The sequence below is a fragment of the Brachycentrus maculatus genome, unplaced genomic scaffold, assembly GCF_059751285.1.
Source record: "Brachycentrus maculatus isolate JH-2025_06_01 unplaced genomic scaffold, ASM5975128v1 h1tg000937l, whole genome shotgun sequence".
NCBI classification, from domain to species: Eukaryota; Metazoa; Arthropoda; class Insecta; order Trichoptera; family Brachycentridae; genus Brachycentrus; species Brachycentrus maculatus.
In genome coordinates this window covers 1,659-21,488 of record NW_028281659.1, presented here as the reverse complement: position 1 = coordinate 21,488, position 19,830 = coordinate 1,659, and the positions used below count along the sequence as shown (strand labels likewise).

The following is a 19,830-nucleotide window of genomic DNA, read 5'->3' as shown; positions in this document are numbered from 1 at the left end:
AATAAATAAATTGCAATAAAAATGTTAGGTAGAAGGCTTTAACATGACTATTTAAAAACCTACAGTGATAAAATAACATTTATTGGTTAATAATAATTAATTAATGAAATAAAATTTATAATAATCTTCCCATCAAATATTTTAAAAGAATCGCTGTTTTTTTAATTATCTTAACTTAATTAAGTAACTCTAAAATCTAGCTACGTCTTATGCAACACCGCTTATAAGGGCCATGGTTCTGCTTAGGCTTTAACTTTACAAGTTTTATAGGCAATATCTACTTGTGAGTGAATTTACTATTTATGTTTAAAGTTACTATAATTTTACATCGTATGATTCATGAAAAATTTAGCCAAAAAACAGTCGTTAGAATTGCTATAAAGTGTATACTGGTACGTAATAAATATTAATTTATAATAAAGGCCAAAAAAATTACCTTTATTTTAACCGTTTTGATATACCGATTAATTTTGTAAACAAAATAATTTTCCAGTTAATTTTAATAATAACTTTATTGTTTTATATATTAAATTTTGAAAATCAAACACTGATTTTTTGAGTCTACTAAATTGTATTTTACTATAAAAACAAATAAATAAAAAAATCACAGTTGTTTTGCCTTGTTATATAATTTTAAACTACTGTCGCAGTAGTTGAAAATGCCATAACATGGAAACAATTGTCACAAATTTTAATTTTATGTATTTTTAATAAAAAAATACATTAACGTAAGTAGACTCTTAAAATCAGTGTTTGATTTTAATATTCAATATAAGTATGTATAAATTATAAAGGAGTTTTACAAATTAAACGCCAATTCTATGTAAAAACTTTTTTGTTATTAATTCGTTCAGACTTAATTTCTGCGGACTTTAGGTGTGTTTACTTTTAAGCATATCTTTGTCGGCGTCTGAGTTTAAAAATAAATCTTGTTATCCGTGCGGATTATTAATATTGATAAATTGAAAAAGGCTCTCGGGCAGAGACCGGGGGAGGTGCAACTATTAATCTCTCCGACATTTCGCTTATTAATTCAATAATAAGTTTTTGCCAAACGGACCGCAACTTATTTTTTTAAGCCTTCACTCGATTTAAGTGAAAATTACTAACCATGTATCTTTACAATAAATAAAAAATAATAATAAAACCCTTACCGTACCCCAATGGTGCATAGGGCACTGCTTCATATAAACGCAGTGTTATCTCGATCGATTACACATGAAGGAAAGGTGATCAGCCCTCCACTTCAGGTACCAGTCCAGTGTAATATTGAATAAATATTAGAGTGAAAAAATCACTTATATTTATTAAACCCCTTTGGGAATTAAACCCGGGACCTCCAGAACGGTAGGCGAGCATGCTGACCATTACACTACGGAGGCGGACTTAATCTTTATAATACGTCGGTAAAACACATACCTTAGTAAAACACATACATCTGTGGTGCTATATACTACATATACATGATTAAACTCATATATCGCTCACTCCTTTCAACAACATCATATATCAAAAATCGTCAATTTTTAGTTGTGCACGTTTTCGGAATGCCCAGAAAATATACTATATCCCAGCAAAAGCGGCATATTTTTAACAAAATATTTACCCGCTATAGGGCAGAAAGTGTTGTTTTTGCATTTTGAAGAAAAGGTAATGTTTAATTATTTTCTTAAATATACTTAATATTTTTCAAATGGAGAAAAACAATCAAGTTTTACATAAAAAGATCTGCTGCACAGTAAAAAGTTAAATAAGTGGCTTGATATTTATTTTTAATACATTTTATTATATTCTTAATCTTTAAAAACGATCTCCAGAAAAATTCAGTTTTTTTGATATTTGACGTTGTTGAAAGGAATGAGCGATATATCACACCATAAACGTAGAAACTAACTGACTGTCACCCTGCTTCTACAGGGGTAGGCAGAGAGATTAGAACGCCACAACAATATATCTTTGCAAACAATCTTCGCCTCATCCACTTTCACGCATCTACTTATACATACCCACCGATTATTCCTACTCCTGGCCTGACCGATTTCAAGTAGATGACATACTTAGTCTTCCTTTTCTCCTATTTCCAATTATATAGTCTCATAAATATGTTTTACACTTCTTTTCTCACTTATATGTTCTACAAGTCAAAACCATTTCAACACTTTCTTAGTTTTATCGATAATGCTTGTCTCAGCCTTGCATTTTTCCTTATTTATCACCATTCTAACATCTATCATACATCTTTTTGCCCCAAATTGATAGAAAATATGCGTTTTTTCCAGGTTTCTTCATCAGGACGCCATTAGTAGGGTCTCTTCCAGAAAATAAAAAATACGACGATGAGTACGGTTGGGAACTACCACACACATCCGAATCGTCTCATTCGGATATCCGAAAACCTTCTACTGAAATACCCAAAGACCTCAGTCATACAAACCCAACTTTTGAACAAGAAATACCTATGGATAATTTTTAGAACAGCGGATGTATTCTTGTATTTCATATTTTAATTATGTTAATTTTGATTGATCATGTTTATTAAATATTATTTAATTTTTACAAAAGCTTGTTTTATTTAACATACTAATTAAATTCATGATAAAATACATTGGGAACCTTGATGCATAGAAGAAAATAATGCTTAGCTCCAGTATTCAAAACCATGGGTGAGACTCCATTTTTTTTATTAAAATTTAACTTTATATTATTTAAATTTAAGTTTTTAATATTAATTGATTTGATCTCAGCTTTGTGATTTTTTTTAGTTAAGTGGCTAGACATTTATACTTCTTACTTCGACAATCTTACTGCAATTACAATTACTTACACTGTTCTCTCCAATAAAGAGACTACTCTGTTGTTCTTAAAGAGGAACTTATATGAATTATTTATTGTTTATGCTTGAGAGTTGTATAATTATTTTTTATTATTAATAATAATAATAATAACTCTTTATTCCAGCTTGACTAAGTGGTGGGTGCAATACTTAGTCAGCCATATATGTTTTACAACATTTGTTTTTATTAAATGAAATTAAAATTCCAACAATAAAGAAATAAAAAATAAATAAAAGAAACCGCGAAAGAAAAACAATTAAAAATAAAGTAATTTTTTTGGAGAGATGTAGTAGTTGAATATCAATCAGCTCGCTGGCAAAATTATTGTATTTATTTTGTGTGTGTGTTTTTTATTAGTAATTAGATGATGATTTAAAAAAAAACAAATATAACAGGTAACTCGTACTTGTGCTTAAGAAATAAAAATAAATAAATATCATTTGGAAAATAAAAAATATAAAAAAAAGTTTATTTTATTTTTTGTCAGAACTTTTCATCTGATCATTTTATTTATACGAAAGACTATTTAATGATATGGTAACTAAAAAATTAAAAATAAATAAATCATGATTTACATTGCGGTTAGTGTTAGTTTTTAAAACTGTTTATTATTATGTACATTGTTTATTAGTAAAACGTAAAATAACAGTATTAATAATCAAGGCATATATAATCAAATCACTCAACGAAATTTTATGGAGTCCATTTGCAATTTTTACATGAATTTTAATAATTAATTTAGATTTTTAAAAGAGTTGACACCAACAAAAAATCGGCCATATTCAAATGATTTAATGTGAAACCCTTAGTTCTTCTTTGGTATAATACGAGTTTTGTATGAAAAAGTATGCACGGTGACTGAATTAAACATGATGATTTTCTCATTAATTGATTCGGCAGTCACTTTGTGGTAAAATCTATCCATTTTTAATTAATGTTTTACTTAGTAAATACCACTATTTCGTAAAATCTACTGTGACACGTGTTTCGATGCATTCCGCATCATCGAATGCATCGAAACAAGTGTCACAGTAGATTTTACGAAATAGTGGTATTTAGTAAGTAAAACATTGATTAAAAATGATGATTTTCTTTAAAAATTACGACAGCTTATTTTTCTCTTATATTTCCATTTAAACGTCCATATCGAAAATCTGAAGTATACTTAACAGCAAAAAACAATGAAAATGGATTCTTTACAATATCATACATACATAAAAAAAATAATCTATGTTTAAAAATATGACGTTTTAAGATAAGTATATATTTAACATTTTTGCAATTAAAACACATTTAAGAAATTATAAACCAGCGCTTTGTTACAAATAATAAAATGTGAAATAAGTATATGTTAATTTTTGTGGAGAATATTTTGGAACCTGTTTATGTGCCAATCGATACAGCTTTGGTTAGAAAATTTTTAAATTTTAAGTCAAATAAAAAATTTTAATATTTAAAAAATAATATGAAAGTTAGCAATCTACATTTTCGTTTTATATACTTAGTATAACTTTATAAAAAAAAATTGTTGAGTTAAATATTTTTTTACTATTTTTTTAATCTTCTATGATGTATTAAAAAGTCAAATTCTCTTTGAATAAGTCGTTAAATTATTTACTTTTGTCATTGAAAATATCAAAGGAATAAAATTGCGAACCCATTACAGTAAAACCTCGTTATGACGAACCTCTTTTTAACGAATTTCGGATAAAATCGACAAAAAATCCGGTACAATTATTGAATATTCGTCAGATGACGGAGTTCAATTATATTTTACGCATTCTCGTTATTTTAGAGAATTGATTATAAGACGGAAGACATCGTGAGGTAGGGATAAAAACGACGGCGATACTGGAATGAGCATGTAAACAAAATGTCAGAGGACAGACTTCCACGTATCTCCCTTCAAGGAAACCCTGAAGGACGTAGACCCCCAGGCAGACCTCCAAAAAGGTGGAGAGATAGCTGGCAGTCAACATCCCAAAAGCGACAGATGACGGCATAGACAGATCCCGAGGATCTATAAAAAGAAGAAGAAGATTTAAAAAAACACCAAACTTCAAAAGTGCAAAAAAACTTCCTTTCCGAAAGCAAGCGCGTCGAAATCAAATAGCAAAGTCACTTCACGACGAGTGTCCGAAGACAATAAATACAATTTTGTTTGTGTTTTGTATTGTTTACTTATTTTAAAATTAAGTTTTCATGTATTCAAAAAAAAAATTTTTTTTATATAACGGACATTCGACTTTAACAAACACCCCCTTCCTCCAATCAGTTCGTTATATCGAGGTTTTACTGTATTTCTAAATTAGCAGTAAAATGTATCATGGAGTATTTTACATCGACCATGGAGTGTGATAAAATATTATAAAAACAGCAAAAAATATTATTATGGTATATCGATCCTATTCTACTCGCATCACATCTGACTGCGAGAATATTTGAATTCACATTTTTGAGAAAAATGGTAGCAAAAAGCATGAAAACACTTCAACACTTTAAACTTTTTTGCGACAGCACACAAGATTTTGACGATATTAAAATGAAAAAAATAGTCAAAATTACGAATTTTCAGATTATACATTTTTGACAAATTATTTAGCTTATTGACACGCCTACAGGACAATATTGCGAAATTGCTTATTGACAAACCGACATAAAAAATTGTCAAATTTAGACAATCATAATATGTTTTCCGATTTGTTCCCGGACTTTTTTTAATTTTGAAAAATTTTACGATTTTAAGTACAATCGCTTCCGAAATCAAAAAAAAAATGTATTCGATGTAAAAACTTTTTTTTTTCAAATAATTTAAAAAAAAATAAAACAATTGCTTAATGTTAAAAAAATAATCCTAAAACTCAAACACAGGAACAATAAATATATCAAGTCATTAGGCTATCTTAAAATATTAAAATTACTCAGTCTCCATGAAAAAAATACAACTACGGGCTTTCAAAATATTGCCCTATTTCTATATTTCTTACATTATTTTCTAAAAATACTTGATTGAATAACTCGAAAATAAATATAGATTATACATATTTATTTACACTTATTTACGAATATATTGATTTATTCGGTTTTGGTTTATTTTGTACTATTTTTTGGTATATCTCAACTATTGAATCAAGTATGTTTAGCATAAGTCAAATTTGTTTAGGATCAGGTTAATTCTATCAATTCTGTTTCTTCTCCGCCTTCTAGGCCAGTCATGCTACTTCTTTCGTCGAAATAATCGTTTTCCATTAGCTCTCTCTCGTCCGACCTGCACGGATACTTCTTTCTGTGGTAGAAATATATCGTGGCTATAATACCGATTGCGACTCCTGCCCCGATGCCTAGGAAAAGGCCAACGTTGAAGATGAGATCAGAAATCGGGACATAGAAATAATGGAGCTTCGTGAACTGTCCATCTCCCGCTAAGGACGTAGCTCTAACTTTAACGCTATAGTTCCCGTGGTGAAGATAATTCAACGCGTAACTTCCCCCGTTCTTCTCGTGATCCAACCGCGTCACGCATTCCTGAATAGGCTTAAAGTTGGGAATGTCCATTCTGGTGTATTCGATCGTAAATGAGAGTATGGCGCCGTTCGGATTCTTAGGCTCTTCCCAATACAGCACCACTGCCGAGTACTTCAGCACTATGGAAGAGATATCCACCACGTCATCGGCCGTGTCGTTTTTCAGCGTTCTCTGGGCGGTGATGGAAATCGGTCCGCAGTCTGATGTTTGGTTACCCATGCAAGCGGAAATATAGATGATGTACTTGGTGTGGTGTAACAGGTTGAAGAGAGTATAGTTCTTGTGTTGGGGTTCGAATTCGGCGGAAAAGAAGTGGTATTTATCGTTTTTGGTCACGTTCCGAATGGCGGGTCTGAGTGTGGGTTCGTTCACGAAATCTTTCGGGACTTCGAAAACTGAGCGTCTCACTTGCCTTTGGTGGATTTCTGTTTCGTTCACTTCTATATCGTAACGTTTGTAATCCACCGCGCCGCATTTGATTTCGTTTAAAATATCGAAAGATCGTTCGCTCGGCTCCTCGTCTACTTCGTTTTTGCAAAGCATAGCGGATCCCGATTTAGAAAAGATCTCGTGACTTGATACCGCTTGTTTGGCCATAAACCTTTCCCAGTACGCTTTATCGGGAATCTCGTCGCAATCGCACTTTTCTTCTGTATTCGCGTCGATTTCTGACGATTCCTCTTTTTCTTCTATCTGCGACAGCTCCAAAGGACTATGGCAGTAGTTCCTGGTATCCAAATGTTTAACGTCGTCCAGTTGGATGTACATTTCGATCACGTAACGCGTGATCGTACCCTTATAGTTGGGGTCATCCGACCAATTGATCGTAATGGAGCTTTCGGTGACGTTGCTAGTTCTGACATCGAATGGCATGGATGGGATATCCGTTTCCGTGGTGAAGAATTTCACGACGCTTTGGCCGTGCTTTCCTGTCACACCAGTCACATAGTGCCCTTTGATAGAATTATAGGTCTCAACATAAAAAGCGTATTTGGTGGAAGGATTGAGATCCGTCAAGTTGTAGGTCATTATTTTAGGAAGTGGTTTTTCCGGTTCCTTTATGTATACGGAAACCCATTCGTGATCGTAGCAAGAATCTCTTCCAAAATCTGGAGTTATATCATTATCGGGTTCTTCCATATAAAACAATAAATAACCTAAAATACGTTGGTTTTCATTGCTCGGCTTGAAGCGTTCCCAGCTGATGGTGGCGTTTGTCTTACCTAAAACTTTACTCTCCGTTACCAAAACCAATTTTTGACATATAATTTTGTAACCGTTAGATTCGTTAGATACGTCCTGCGTTGTCAACGTCGCGTTGTTAATGTTAGTCAACTTGACCAAATCGTTGATTTCTGACAGGCATAATTTTGCGTTGTTATGGAAGAAGATTGTCCCATTTCCAAAGGTCAAGTTTTTCTTTTTTGACCAATCCCAAGTGGTCTGGAGGTTGCTCATTTCATACACGACCAACGCGTATCTATCGAACACCAGCTCGTCGCCGTGGATTTTGGTCAAGTTTTTGAAGAAATCCAAAGAAGTTAACGATACGGAACGATATATTTTCAGAAAGCCCCTGATTTCTTCTATGCTCCCGAGATGGTCTTCCATTTCTTTCATCATATCGATGCTGTGCTCTTCGTCCAGACGAATCTCCACAGAACCGTTCACTATATGACACCCGCCGCTTTGCTGGGCATCTGCGAGGGAGTTAATATTCATACCGTAGCAGTACTGCAAACAAAAAATAAATAAATAAATAAACAGCTGACCAAAATCACGTTTTTTTAGTAATTATACAACTAACACAATAAAAATAAAAAAATAAACTTTTTCATTGATTTCTAATTACTTACGTTTATTATCATACACTTATATTATTTTAGACATAGAAACATTTTAGGCATTAATAACTAATAAAAAAAGAGTGTTTTATGCATTGTTCACTCATTGCCCCAGGAAAGCATAGCTGGATAGAGTGGAACATTCAATAACTCCGTCAACTCCGTCAGAATAATACAGAAAATATTTTTTAAAAAAATTTAAGATTTTTTTTTCAACGAAAACATATTTTTCATAATTTCAAGTCTCCAATGTAGAAACCGTTTCTCAAAAGCATAATTATTTCAGATATATGAAACAATTTATGTATTTTTTTATCAATCAAATGAAGCCTCACCGTGATGCACTTTTCGCAATACTCGCAGGTCTTTTTGCCATTCTTGATCTTCAGTTCGTACCCGGCCGGGCATCTCTTTACACATTTCCCATCCCAAGTCCAGCCCTCCTTGTTGTACATTTTGCGGCACAGTTCTTCGCTGATGCATTGGAAAGCAGGCGCGTACTCGTACCTAAAATATAATTGATTTATTTATTCATCTATATTCCAAACCTTGATGTGATATGCGCAAGGCCCTAAGGTTCATATGGTAAGTAAAGCATCCATTTAAAAAAAAAGCAACATAACATAAATACGCACATTCACACAGGGCCACTTATACCATAATTCGAACACTGCTGCAATGAATGTTATCTATACATTTTTTTACATCTCAACATAGATGAAGACGAATATGGAAATCTGGGTATTAACAGGGTTTATGGCCCGTAATAATAAATTTGGAAAATATACATTTTTGTAAAATACCACCTCAAGGGTCAATCACTGTACACACGTGCAACATTTCCAATCTACCCATCATTGATAACCACACTATTAAAATTTTTGGGACTCCTAGATATACTTACTTTATTACTTATAACCCTTATCCGCACCCAATGGTGCATAGGGCACTGCATCGAATTGACGCAGTGTTATCTTGATCATTACTTACATGAAGGCAAGGTGATCACTCTTGCGCTTCAGGAACCAGTCCAGGGTAATATTAAATAAATATTACAGTGCAAAATACCTAATATTTATTATCACCCCCCTGGGAATCGAACCCGGGACCTTCAGCACGGTAGCTAAACACGCTGACCATTGCACCACGGAGGCGGACAAACATATCATTAATCTCATGACACAGTGCATATGAGTTATCTCATACAACAGCCATCTATGTTGGATTGAAAAAGCTTTTATTTAGCAAAGACCCTTTTATTTAGATGTATGCAACATCTGAACCTCAGATTATTTTTACATTTTGGGAAACGCCTCAAAACATGATTATCATTTGTTTAATGCAGCTTATAATTTGAACACTTATTTTTATTCACAAAACAAGTATTTGGAACATTTTGAAAGTCATCAATACAAACTTACTTATTTGGAGGGCAAGTTTCCACACATATGTTATCATTTATCAGGTGTTTGCAACGGTAGCACAGTGACCCTATACTGGTGCAACCTCCCAGACATTCAGGGTGACACTTCATAGAAGAAAGGGATCGTTGACAATTCCTGAAACAAAATAAATTAACATAATAAAGTTGGTTTTCATTAATTGATTCGGCCCTGCGTCAAAATCCATCGATTTTCAATTCAAATTTTACTCAGTTAAACTACAATTTTTAAAATTGTTACGTGTACACCATAATTATCAAACAACGTATGCAAAATTTATTTAATACTTAGTCTTTCACGTAAATATTTTGAAACATTAGGAATCCTTTAAAGGGTATAGAGTTAATAATTAGCGTTTCGCCATTCGAAAAAGAAATTAATTACAAATCGCCAAGCTAAGTATTGGAATAGGAAATTTTAAGAGTCAACTTTTACCCATCTAGTAGGATGTATGTATAAATATACCATGGATATAAAAAAAGTAAATATGTACACACGCACACACACACACACACATATTTATATATATATTTATATATATATATATATATATATATATATATATATATATATATATATATATATATATATATGTGTGTGTGTGTGTGTGTGTATGTACGAGAGAAAGAGAGAGGGGGAGAGAGCGAGTGTTTTTGCCTAAATTTTTCACTGAAGAAATACATTTAACCAGTCACTTTAATCATAAAGAGTAAACCCATTCAAACTCATGATAGCCTATAAAATGTGGAGCCTAAGTAGGACTATGATAAATAGTGTTGCATAAACCGTAGCTGGTGTCACTTGGAAGTCAGATGTTTGTGTGTGAGCGTGTGTGTGTATATACATAAGTGAGTTTGCGCGCGTGAACGTGCGCGTGCATTAAGGTGGAGACTGACCGGAGCATTTCGTCGTAACATAACGTCGTAACATCGCTCGCGGCGAGCATCACCGAGCATCCGAAACTATGGATGGAGCGCTCGGCTCGGTGTACTGACTGCCTGAATGCTCGCGTCGTAACGTGTTACGTTACGACGAAATGCTCCGGTCAGTCTCCGCCTTTACATCGCGTTCCAGCAGCCGTCGTCGCAGCCGCGGCACGACTCGGGCCCCGGGCACATGGCGGGCCCGTTCCCGCCGAAGTAGTGCCCCCTCCTGCGGCCGGTGATCTTCTCCCAGCTGACGGTCTCCGCGAAGCACAGCTGGGGGTTCTTCTCCACGCGCACGGACCCCCGCTGGATGATCGTCAGCGACTTGAGCCCTATCTGCAACGGACACATTACCACTCAGAACGTGCGCGATACGAGCACTCGGCATTAACCTTTCCAGGAGTATGATCGTATATACCAGTGCTCTGCAACCTTTTCTCTACGACACACTAAAATTATTCCTAGTATTCCGCGGCACACCAAAAGTACCTACATAGACCATTGAAAAATTATTTAATTGTAGTAATTATTACCCTCCGTAGTGTAATGGTCAGCACGCTCAGCTACCGTTATGGAGGTCCCGGGCTCGATTTCCAGGGGGGGGTTCAAAAAATATATATGATTTTTTCAGTCTAATATTTATTCAATGCTACGCGAAGCGGAGGGGTAATCACCTTTCGTTCATTTGTTAACCATCAAGATAACACTGCGTTAATGTGATGCAGTGCCCTATGCACCATTGGGGTTCGGAAAAGGATTGAGAGTGAGAGAATTATTATATCTTACATTTTGAAAAACAGACAATATTATGAAAAATTATTTTTCATCGTGTATTAAATACATGATGAAAAATTGTAAAATGTCATATACATTGAATTTGATCGCGGCACACCTGTGTCTGGCTCACGGCACACCAGTGTGCCAAGGCACACCGGTTGCGGAGCACTGGTATATACGACCATTCTCCTGTTTACGGTTTAACCTTATGTATGCAGTCATTCAACACACATAAATAACATTTTCATTTGAAAGACAAGCCAAACATTGTGAAGTCGTCTCACATCTCCACAAAACGCTCTGAATTCACGTTAACTGATCACTAATCAAACACAGAAACTTATTATAAAAGATGGGTAAACCTTACATATAAAGTCTTTCAACAAATATAAATAGCATTTCAATGGCAAGACAAGCCAAACAGTAATAAGTAAATATTGGCAAATGTCGCGTAACTCCATTAAATGCGCACAATGTGCAAATAATGTCATCCATAAGACCGTACAAATAATGCACTTTATCAATATGTGCAATCATTTACCTATTTTGTACTCTATAAGCACGTTTTATTACTGCAGTATTAGGTAATTATCGTAAATATTTTAGTAAATTCGATGCACGTGTCTTGAATCGATAATGAAAAACATAAAGGATGTTGCATAGTAATGTATAGAATAATCAGCTATATTACTTTTTATTTCGACATCTCAACATAGATGAAGAAAAACATGGGTCTGGGAATTTATGAGGCAAAACACATTTACGAGGCAAATGAAGTTATAAATAATAATAGAGGAAAACTGCAGTGGTCGGCACGCTAGACAGTATTAGGGGTCTCGGGTTCGATTCCCATGGAGAGGTTAAATAAATATAAGTTATATTTATTCAATATTACCCTGTACCTGAAGCGGGGGTCTGGTCACCTTTCCTTCAAAGGTTGACGATCAAGATAACAATGCGTTCATATGATGCAGTGCCCTATGCACCATCGGGTGCGTATAAGGGTTTGAAAATACATGTTAATATTAAATACCACAAAATTCTCAACTGATGGCGCCATAATCAGCCATATTTCCAAATCTATTGAAAATGCAACTAATATAATATGGATTCAATAATGGGCAGAATGGTGAACGCAACAATAGTTCAAACCATTCTATGTCATATGCCAGGTCGCAAGCCCTGGGATGCTCAGACTTCCGTATTATTTGATATTTAAAAAAAGTAGAGACACCCATATATATTTTTTTCAAAACGATGTTTTGTATAGATGAAAAACTATAAATATTACCACTGTTAGATATGTATACGCAAGTGTTCAATTTATACCAAAATTTGTTTGGCTTTATTTTATTAATACTAATATATGTATCGCCTACTTTCAAAATCCGCCAGATCCATGTAAGTCGATTTTACAAAAACGCAAAATTCTCCGGGTAACATTCATGTTTCAAAGATTTGTCTATCTTAGATAAAATATTATGAAATAGAGAATTTTCCAATTTTTTTTTTCAGCATAAAAAAAACACGAGAAACAAACCGATAATGACGTCATCTTAATTTTTGACCTATCCCGCTCTCTAATTGGCTGATATGGGTCAGAAGGCAAGTTTCATGAATATAGCGGAATTTGAAATACAACGCTGATTTTAAGTATTTTTAGTAGGGTTTTCAAGTATATAAATATTTAATACAATAAAACCTACAATTGGCATTCCGATGGAGCATTTATTTTTAAATCTTATAAAATTGGATCTGGCGGATTTCGAAATTAGGCGACACACATATACATATTACGTAACATACAACTACAACTTACTTGGATACATACAGAGAAAATGTGTTTTGGTCACGTAACAGTCAACTACGCCTCTACATCCGTCGTGTAGTAATTAATTAGTACATTCGGCGACTGTGCTAGAGGTACCCGGTTCAATTCCCAGGGAAAAATATTAAAATAATATATGTGATTTTTTACTCTAATATACATATACACAAAATTACGGTGGACATACACTTAAGCGAAAGACTGATCACCTTTTGACGTAATCAACGATCAAGATAACACTGAATCAATGATATGACGTATTTATCATTGGGTGGAGATGAAGGTTCTTCAAACCCTCATCCGCACCTGATGATGCATAGGGCACTCCATCACATAAACGCAGTGTTATCTTGATCATAGACTGGTTTATTGATCACTTTTGTGATATTATAAGTGATATACACGTGTGTAAAGTGATCAATTAAACCAGCTAATGACGGTCGTAAGCCTCGTAAATGCCCAGTCTTACATATGCATCTTCGTCTATGTTGAGGTGTCAAAAAAATACCAACATTGTGTCAAAATTTCATAATAATCCGTGCATAACTTGAGATGATTTGAGATTTTGAACAAACTTTTATTTTATATTATTTTTTTGACATCTCATCAAAGATGAAGGAGAAAATGGAAGTCTGGGCATTTACGGGGCTGATGACCGTCATGGGCTGGTTTAAGTGATCACTTTTAACACGTGTAACATTTTGCATGTATCACAAGAAATTTCACTAGTGACATCTATTGGTGAGACGAAGAAGCTTCTCACTCACTCTTCTTGAAAGTTCTATACATATATATGAACCAATTTTGAAACGCTGTTCTTGAATCACTAGAACTTCACCAGAGAAATCTATTGGTGAGATGAAAAGCAGCTTTTTATTGAGCAAAAACTCTTTTATTGGTATGTGAGGTCCGAATCCTGGATTATAATCACATATAATTTATCTACAATGCAGATTTTTGTGAACAAGTATTTGAACACACTCGAAATTTTGTAAAAAAACATTTATTTTTGTAGATTTATCACTTCGGTACAATGTGCCAAATCGGCTGTCCAAATTCAAAACACAGTAAGGGACATTTTTTGTGGTACGTTTTTTTTGCATTTTTGGATTAAGTAGAATCTACTTAGTTCAAAAATGCAAAACATCGTATAGAAAAAAAAAATGTCCCCTACTGTGTTTTGAGTTTGGACAGCCGAAATGATGCGTTGATCTCTTTTCCCAAGTGCCTTCTCGGTTGCTTTATTCTTACACGTGTTTTAGAAAGTATATGAGCTGATAAAAGTGTGCATTTTTTACGAACGATGAAGTTAAGGTCAAGGTCTCGACATTGAAATTGTACATATCATCGTTAGGTTTATCAGTGTTTATAAACGTTAACCCTTTGGTTACCGGGACTTTAGGGGTTACCATGCCAAGAAAAAAAAAATCGATTTCAACATAAATAACACATTTCTTGAATGTTTTTCGCAAATACTTAGTGGCACATTTTATAAACTTTATAAGATAAAACAACTTTGTTTTAACCACTTTTTATCGGTACATTTTTTCCAACTGGTTTTGACAGGAACCTTGTCATCATCAGGGTTTATGTACTAATTCTAAAACATTGAAATACTCATACTTAGGTTATAGTTAATTACCCTTCCCTTACGATGCCAAAAACTCTAAAAACAAGTTGTCGCCACGAAAAACGTATTCGCTGCGCAATGCTCCATAAAAGCAACATTTAGGAGTTTTTCCCGTTTTTTAAATCACATTTTCAGAATTGGTGAAAAATTATAAACATATTATAATTTATTTTTAACATTATTTGCTTTAAGTTTTGATTTGAACATTGGCACCAGGATAAAAATGCAATAGTAATGCAATAGACGTCTGATTTTTAGTCTGAGAGATTAGTTAGACAGGTTAATATAAAAACGCAGACAATATAAGTACAGATTCAGGGTGAAGGAACATTTAAACAAAATATTTTTTTATTATTTTATAAATATATAAATATAAATATTTTTAGAAATATAAATAAATTATGAATATCTCAATATGCAAATGTTTAGCTTAAAAAAATAATAATATTTGAAAAATATTTGAATTAATCAAAATACGTATTTAAAAATGTATTTTTTCTTCGTTAATTGAATAAATATTAACATTAATATTACCTCCATCAACGCTTTACGTTTATTCTAAATGTTTTTTACAAACATTTAACACGATTTCTTTGTATTATTTATTGATTCGGCATTAACTTTGTGGAATGACATGATTATTTTATTAAAATTAAACACTTGAACATACCACTTTAATGAGTTTTATTTTATTTACGACTAGTTTCGAAAACGACATATTTTCATCTTCTGGTACAAATTAAAACAAATTGGTTTTAATTTGTACCAGATGAAACCATCTGTCGTTTTCGAAACTAGTCGTAAATAAAATAAAACTCATTAAAGTGGTATATTCAAGTATTTAATCTTTGGTTTATCCACACAAAGCCCTTCCTTGTCCCAACTTCGAAACATCAGACATGGTTACTGTATACAAACAGACGTGCAGCCAATCGAAACTCGTGATTTAACTACTACTACATGCTTGCATATAACACAAATGATTTCTTAAGGGTAATTTTACCGTTTCACTCGACTAGTGGCGTTCGGCGGGAAGGGTAATTTTACCTTTTCACTCGACTCATCATAAATTGCGTGTAAGTTATTTTTACGCATGACTTTTGCAGCATTTTTTGATCTCATATCGATGTATACAGTATGGTTAAATGTTATCACTTCTTTCCAGAGATGTTTATCTCTATTATGAGCGCGAATCCGCCCGCAGATAGTATGTTGAGTGTTAGGTTGGCATTCTTATGTGGTGACCAGTAAACCGAAAGCTGATATATCGACCAGTGGTAACCAAAGGGTTAACTATGTCACACGTCACAGCTGACATTGGCGGGTTCATCAGTCGGTAATTTAACTAATCAGCTTCACACGCGTAGGTTGCGTACCAATTCATCGCACAATGTCATATCTGCAAATCCTCTGTTTACAAAGGGGGGTTTATTCAACTCTCTACACAACAAAAAAATGTTTCATACAGACGCACCATATGAATTTGATGAATTGATATCACATTCCCTCAGACAAATGTATGGAAAATCGTTTTATGACATGTTTTAACCAAGTTGACATTTTTAATTGCGGAAAATCCGTGTTGAAAAGTCGAATGGTGAGCATATGGTCCTCTCAGGATCTTAAAAATTTATGCTTCTTTGCATTGTATGTATGTGCCTACTAGAATCAACATCACACACACACACACACACGCGCGCGCCCGCACGCACGCACTAACGCACACACACACACACACACACCCTCTTACACACTTCACACATGCACATTTTCTCTATACACTACATTTTCTCTTCACACGTGCACTATAATAGGCTTGTTTAAATTATATCTTTTATTTGTTTTACATATGTTGCTTTTGTTAACCAAAATAAATAAATAATAAATTAAAAAAATAAATAAATAAAAAAATAAAGATATCAGAATCATTAATAAAATACTTGGTTTTTACTACTTGAGTGCTATATTGTTACGGCTACTTTTGGAAGCTACACATGCTTCCATCTACGGGTTTTAATGTAAAAAGTTTATATTTAAAAACGCAGACGGAAGCATCTGTAGCTACCAAAACTAGTCATTATAAAATAATACTCATCTGGAAAAAATGAGTGTTTTTATTTATAATTTAACCATGTCTTACCACAAAATGAATGCCGAAACAATAAATTATATAATATATATGAATTACGGATAGATGAAATGATCAAGAAAAGTTCTTTCAGGTAGTATGGATATGTGGAGAGAATGGATAACGAGAGTTTGATCAAAAAAAGTATTTTTGGCAAATGTTAACTGGATAACAGAACGAGGAAGGCCAAAAAAGACGTGACACGACCAGATCAATCAGAACCTAAAATTTGGGCGTGTCAAAATTCTTCGTAATCGGAGTTTCTCGGTTCGAACCCTCTATACCACAATTCGATACCTATTTCTAATAATGAGCGGCTTAGGCTCACAAAAATAGCATAAAATTGAAGTATTTTTGTTAATAATGAAAACACAAATATTTCTCTTTTTCTTTAAAAAAAATATATATTCTCTTCCCTTAAATTGATTTCTCTCGGTGACATCTTTAATGTATTTTAATAATTCTGTTTTAATATAAATATTTTTTAATTCTCTTTAAAGTTTGTATATGTACATACATATATATTTGTTTCTGCAATCGCTTTTAATGAACCGTGTAATATGAATATCACATATTTTTTTATAAATACTCGTGTAAGAATAACTAATATTTTAATCACTAACCATATTTAAAATAAATTAATTGACAACCAAATATATCAAGATAAGCTTAAACTTCCAGTTTTATAAAAAAAATCTCACGAAAAACAAACAGAAATTAACTATTGTAGAGATAGTTACTACCTGCATCCAGATAAAATTGTCATATCCTCTGTTAATTAAAAAAAATCCAAAGTTGATTTTAGCCGGATGGGGCTAGGAAGTACAGAGATCCAAGGGTATATAGTATAATATATATAGGTACAGAAATTGAGGACCAGCCTAGTTTAAAGCGAGTGTTTTGGCCTAGAATTTTCACTCATGAATTACATGAAATTATATATATTTTAATCATAAAGAATAAATCCACTCACGAGTAGGTATAGGCCATAAAACTTAAAAAGATGAAGCCTAAGTAGAATCACGATAGGCGGTATTGCATAAGCCGTAGATAGATTTCAGATTCGCTTGGACGTTAGGTAATTTAAAATAAACTAGCCTAGTATATTTTTTTACGTAATTTTTGTTACCTGGTAAGAAAAAAATAACAACATTTCTAAATACAATTGACAAAAAAAAAAACAATTGATGCACATGATAATTATGGTTAAAAATGGCACATGCCATTGCTTAGCTCCTGTTACAAAGAGATTTAATACAATAAAATAACAACTATAAAGCTTTTTCCACATTTTTATTTTTTTAGACAAATTTTATTTGTCCAGTGACCGGGTTTCAACATCAGACTGGTCGGTTACGACGAAACCCGATCACTGTCAAAATCAAATTTATGTAAAAAAGAACTATATAAGTAGTGATTATTTTATTTTAAATAACGCAGTTCCAACAAGAGAAGTCAATATAAAGTTTAAATTAAATAAAGAGATCAAACGTAACATCATAGAAAAAATCTAATTCGATTGATAATACGTACGATTGTGGCATCCCATTCATATTTGCTCGACAATAAATAACGCGGTTTCATAATTTGTCAACGTTACATCAGCAATATGACAAGTAGCCTCATCCTGACGTAACTACATCTTTCAATTTCAAATTGACGAAATTCGAGTTTAATTAACGAAAACTAGATAAAATAATCTTGCGATTTCCGTTGATCGAAACTGCCTGACCATATTTAAAGAATACAATGAGCTCCCTTATAAAATATTTTCCTGACAAATTATAAAATGATAATTTACCAAAATATTTTCGGGATAAAATAGTTTTAAACAAAAATTGTCATGAACATAATACTAGAAATAAGGATAAAATAAAACTGCCATTGTTGAAAAAAACCGAGTCGCAAAATTGTTTGATCGGACATTCTCCGATTAAACAATTTTGCGAATCATATTATAACATAAATTTGGTTGATAATATCGCTCACTCCTTTCAACAACGTCATATATATAAAAAAACTTGATTTTTCAGGAGATCGTTTTTAATGTTTAAAAATATAATTAAACGTTTTAAAAATAAATATCAAGCCACCTGTTGAACTTTTCACTGTGCAACAGATCTTTTTACGTATAACCTGACTTTTTTCTCCATTTGAAAAATATTTTGTATATTTAAAAAAAAACTTAAACAATACCTTTTCTTCAAAACGCAAAAACAATACTTTCTGCCCTGTAGCGGGTAAATATTAAGTTAAAAATATGCCGCTTTTGCTGGGATATAGTACATTTTCTGGGCATCCCAAAAACATGCGCAATTGAAAATTGACAATTTTAAAAATATTTTTAAAAGGAGTGAGCGATATGTCGAGAATCCAAAAACCATCGATGTCCTCAAATTCCACGCCACTCATATAATTCCAGATACATGTAGGTGCGTATCATCTTATGTGAAGCAATTACTCAAAATTTAGTTCGAGGAATCGTTTTCAGTAACAGGAACTGAGCTGGTCAGGAACAGCTGATATCACATTCCACACATGATTCCCAAGTGCTCTAATTACATTGACAGAAAAAAGTCTTACATAAATCCCTACATGTGTTCGATCTACAATCTACAATCGCAATTCAACTTCTACTGCTTACCCTCATCCGCACCCAATGGTGCAAAGGACAGTGCATCGTTTTAATGCAGTGTATTCTTTATCTATACTTACACAAAGGCGAGGTGATCAATTCTGCGTTTCATGTATCAGTCCAAAGCAATATTAAATAATTACACTAGTCAATAATGATTATGAAACTTGAATTTTGATGACTGATTTGTACTTAGTTAATCGTTCTTATTCCAAGTCTATATGGTGACAAGCTTTATCACGTCATGTTTTCATGTTACAG

General features: G+C 33.1%; 2 protein-coding genes across 5 annotated transcripts in view; one reads left to right on the top strand and one right to left on the bottom strand.

Annotated features, from left to right (window-relative positions):
* LOC148299803 (ammonium transporter Rh type A-like) overlaps window positions 1–2,561 on the top strand; it is a 30,987-nt gene extending 28,426 nt beyond the window's left edge. For all 4 annotated transcript variants that reach the window (XM_088275655.1, XM_088275654.1, XM_088275657.1 and 1 more), the window contains one exon: window positions 2,280–2,561. In XM_088275655.1, the coding sequence (XP_088131781.1) occupies window positions 2,280–2,473 (194 nt within the window). In that variant the 3' untranslated portion in view covers window positions 2,474–2,561. The remainder of the gene's footprint in view (window positions 1–2,279) is intronic.
* A 3,059-nt stretch (window positions 2,562–5,620) lies between these two features.
* Window positions 5,621–11,537, bottom strand: LOC148299802 (insulin-like growth factor 1 receptor; the record flags this gene model as incomplete). The annotated part of the gene is made up of 5 exons (XM_088275659.1): window positions 5,621–8,093; window positions 8,539–8,710; window positions 9,625–9,762; window positions 10,708–10,907; window positions 11,464–11,537. Coding segments are annotated over 5 exons (2,678 nt in total), but the record flags the coding sequence as incomplete, so codon positions are not given.
* Window positions 11,538–19,830: the final 8,293 nt, after the last annotated feature.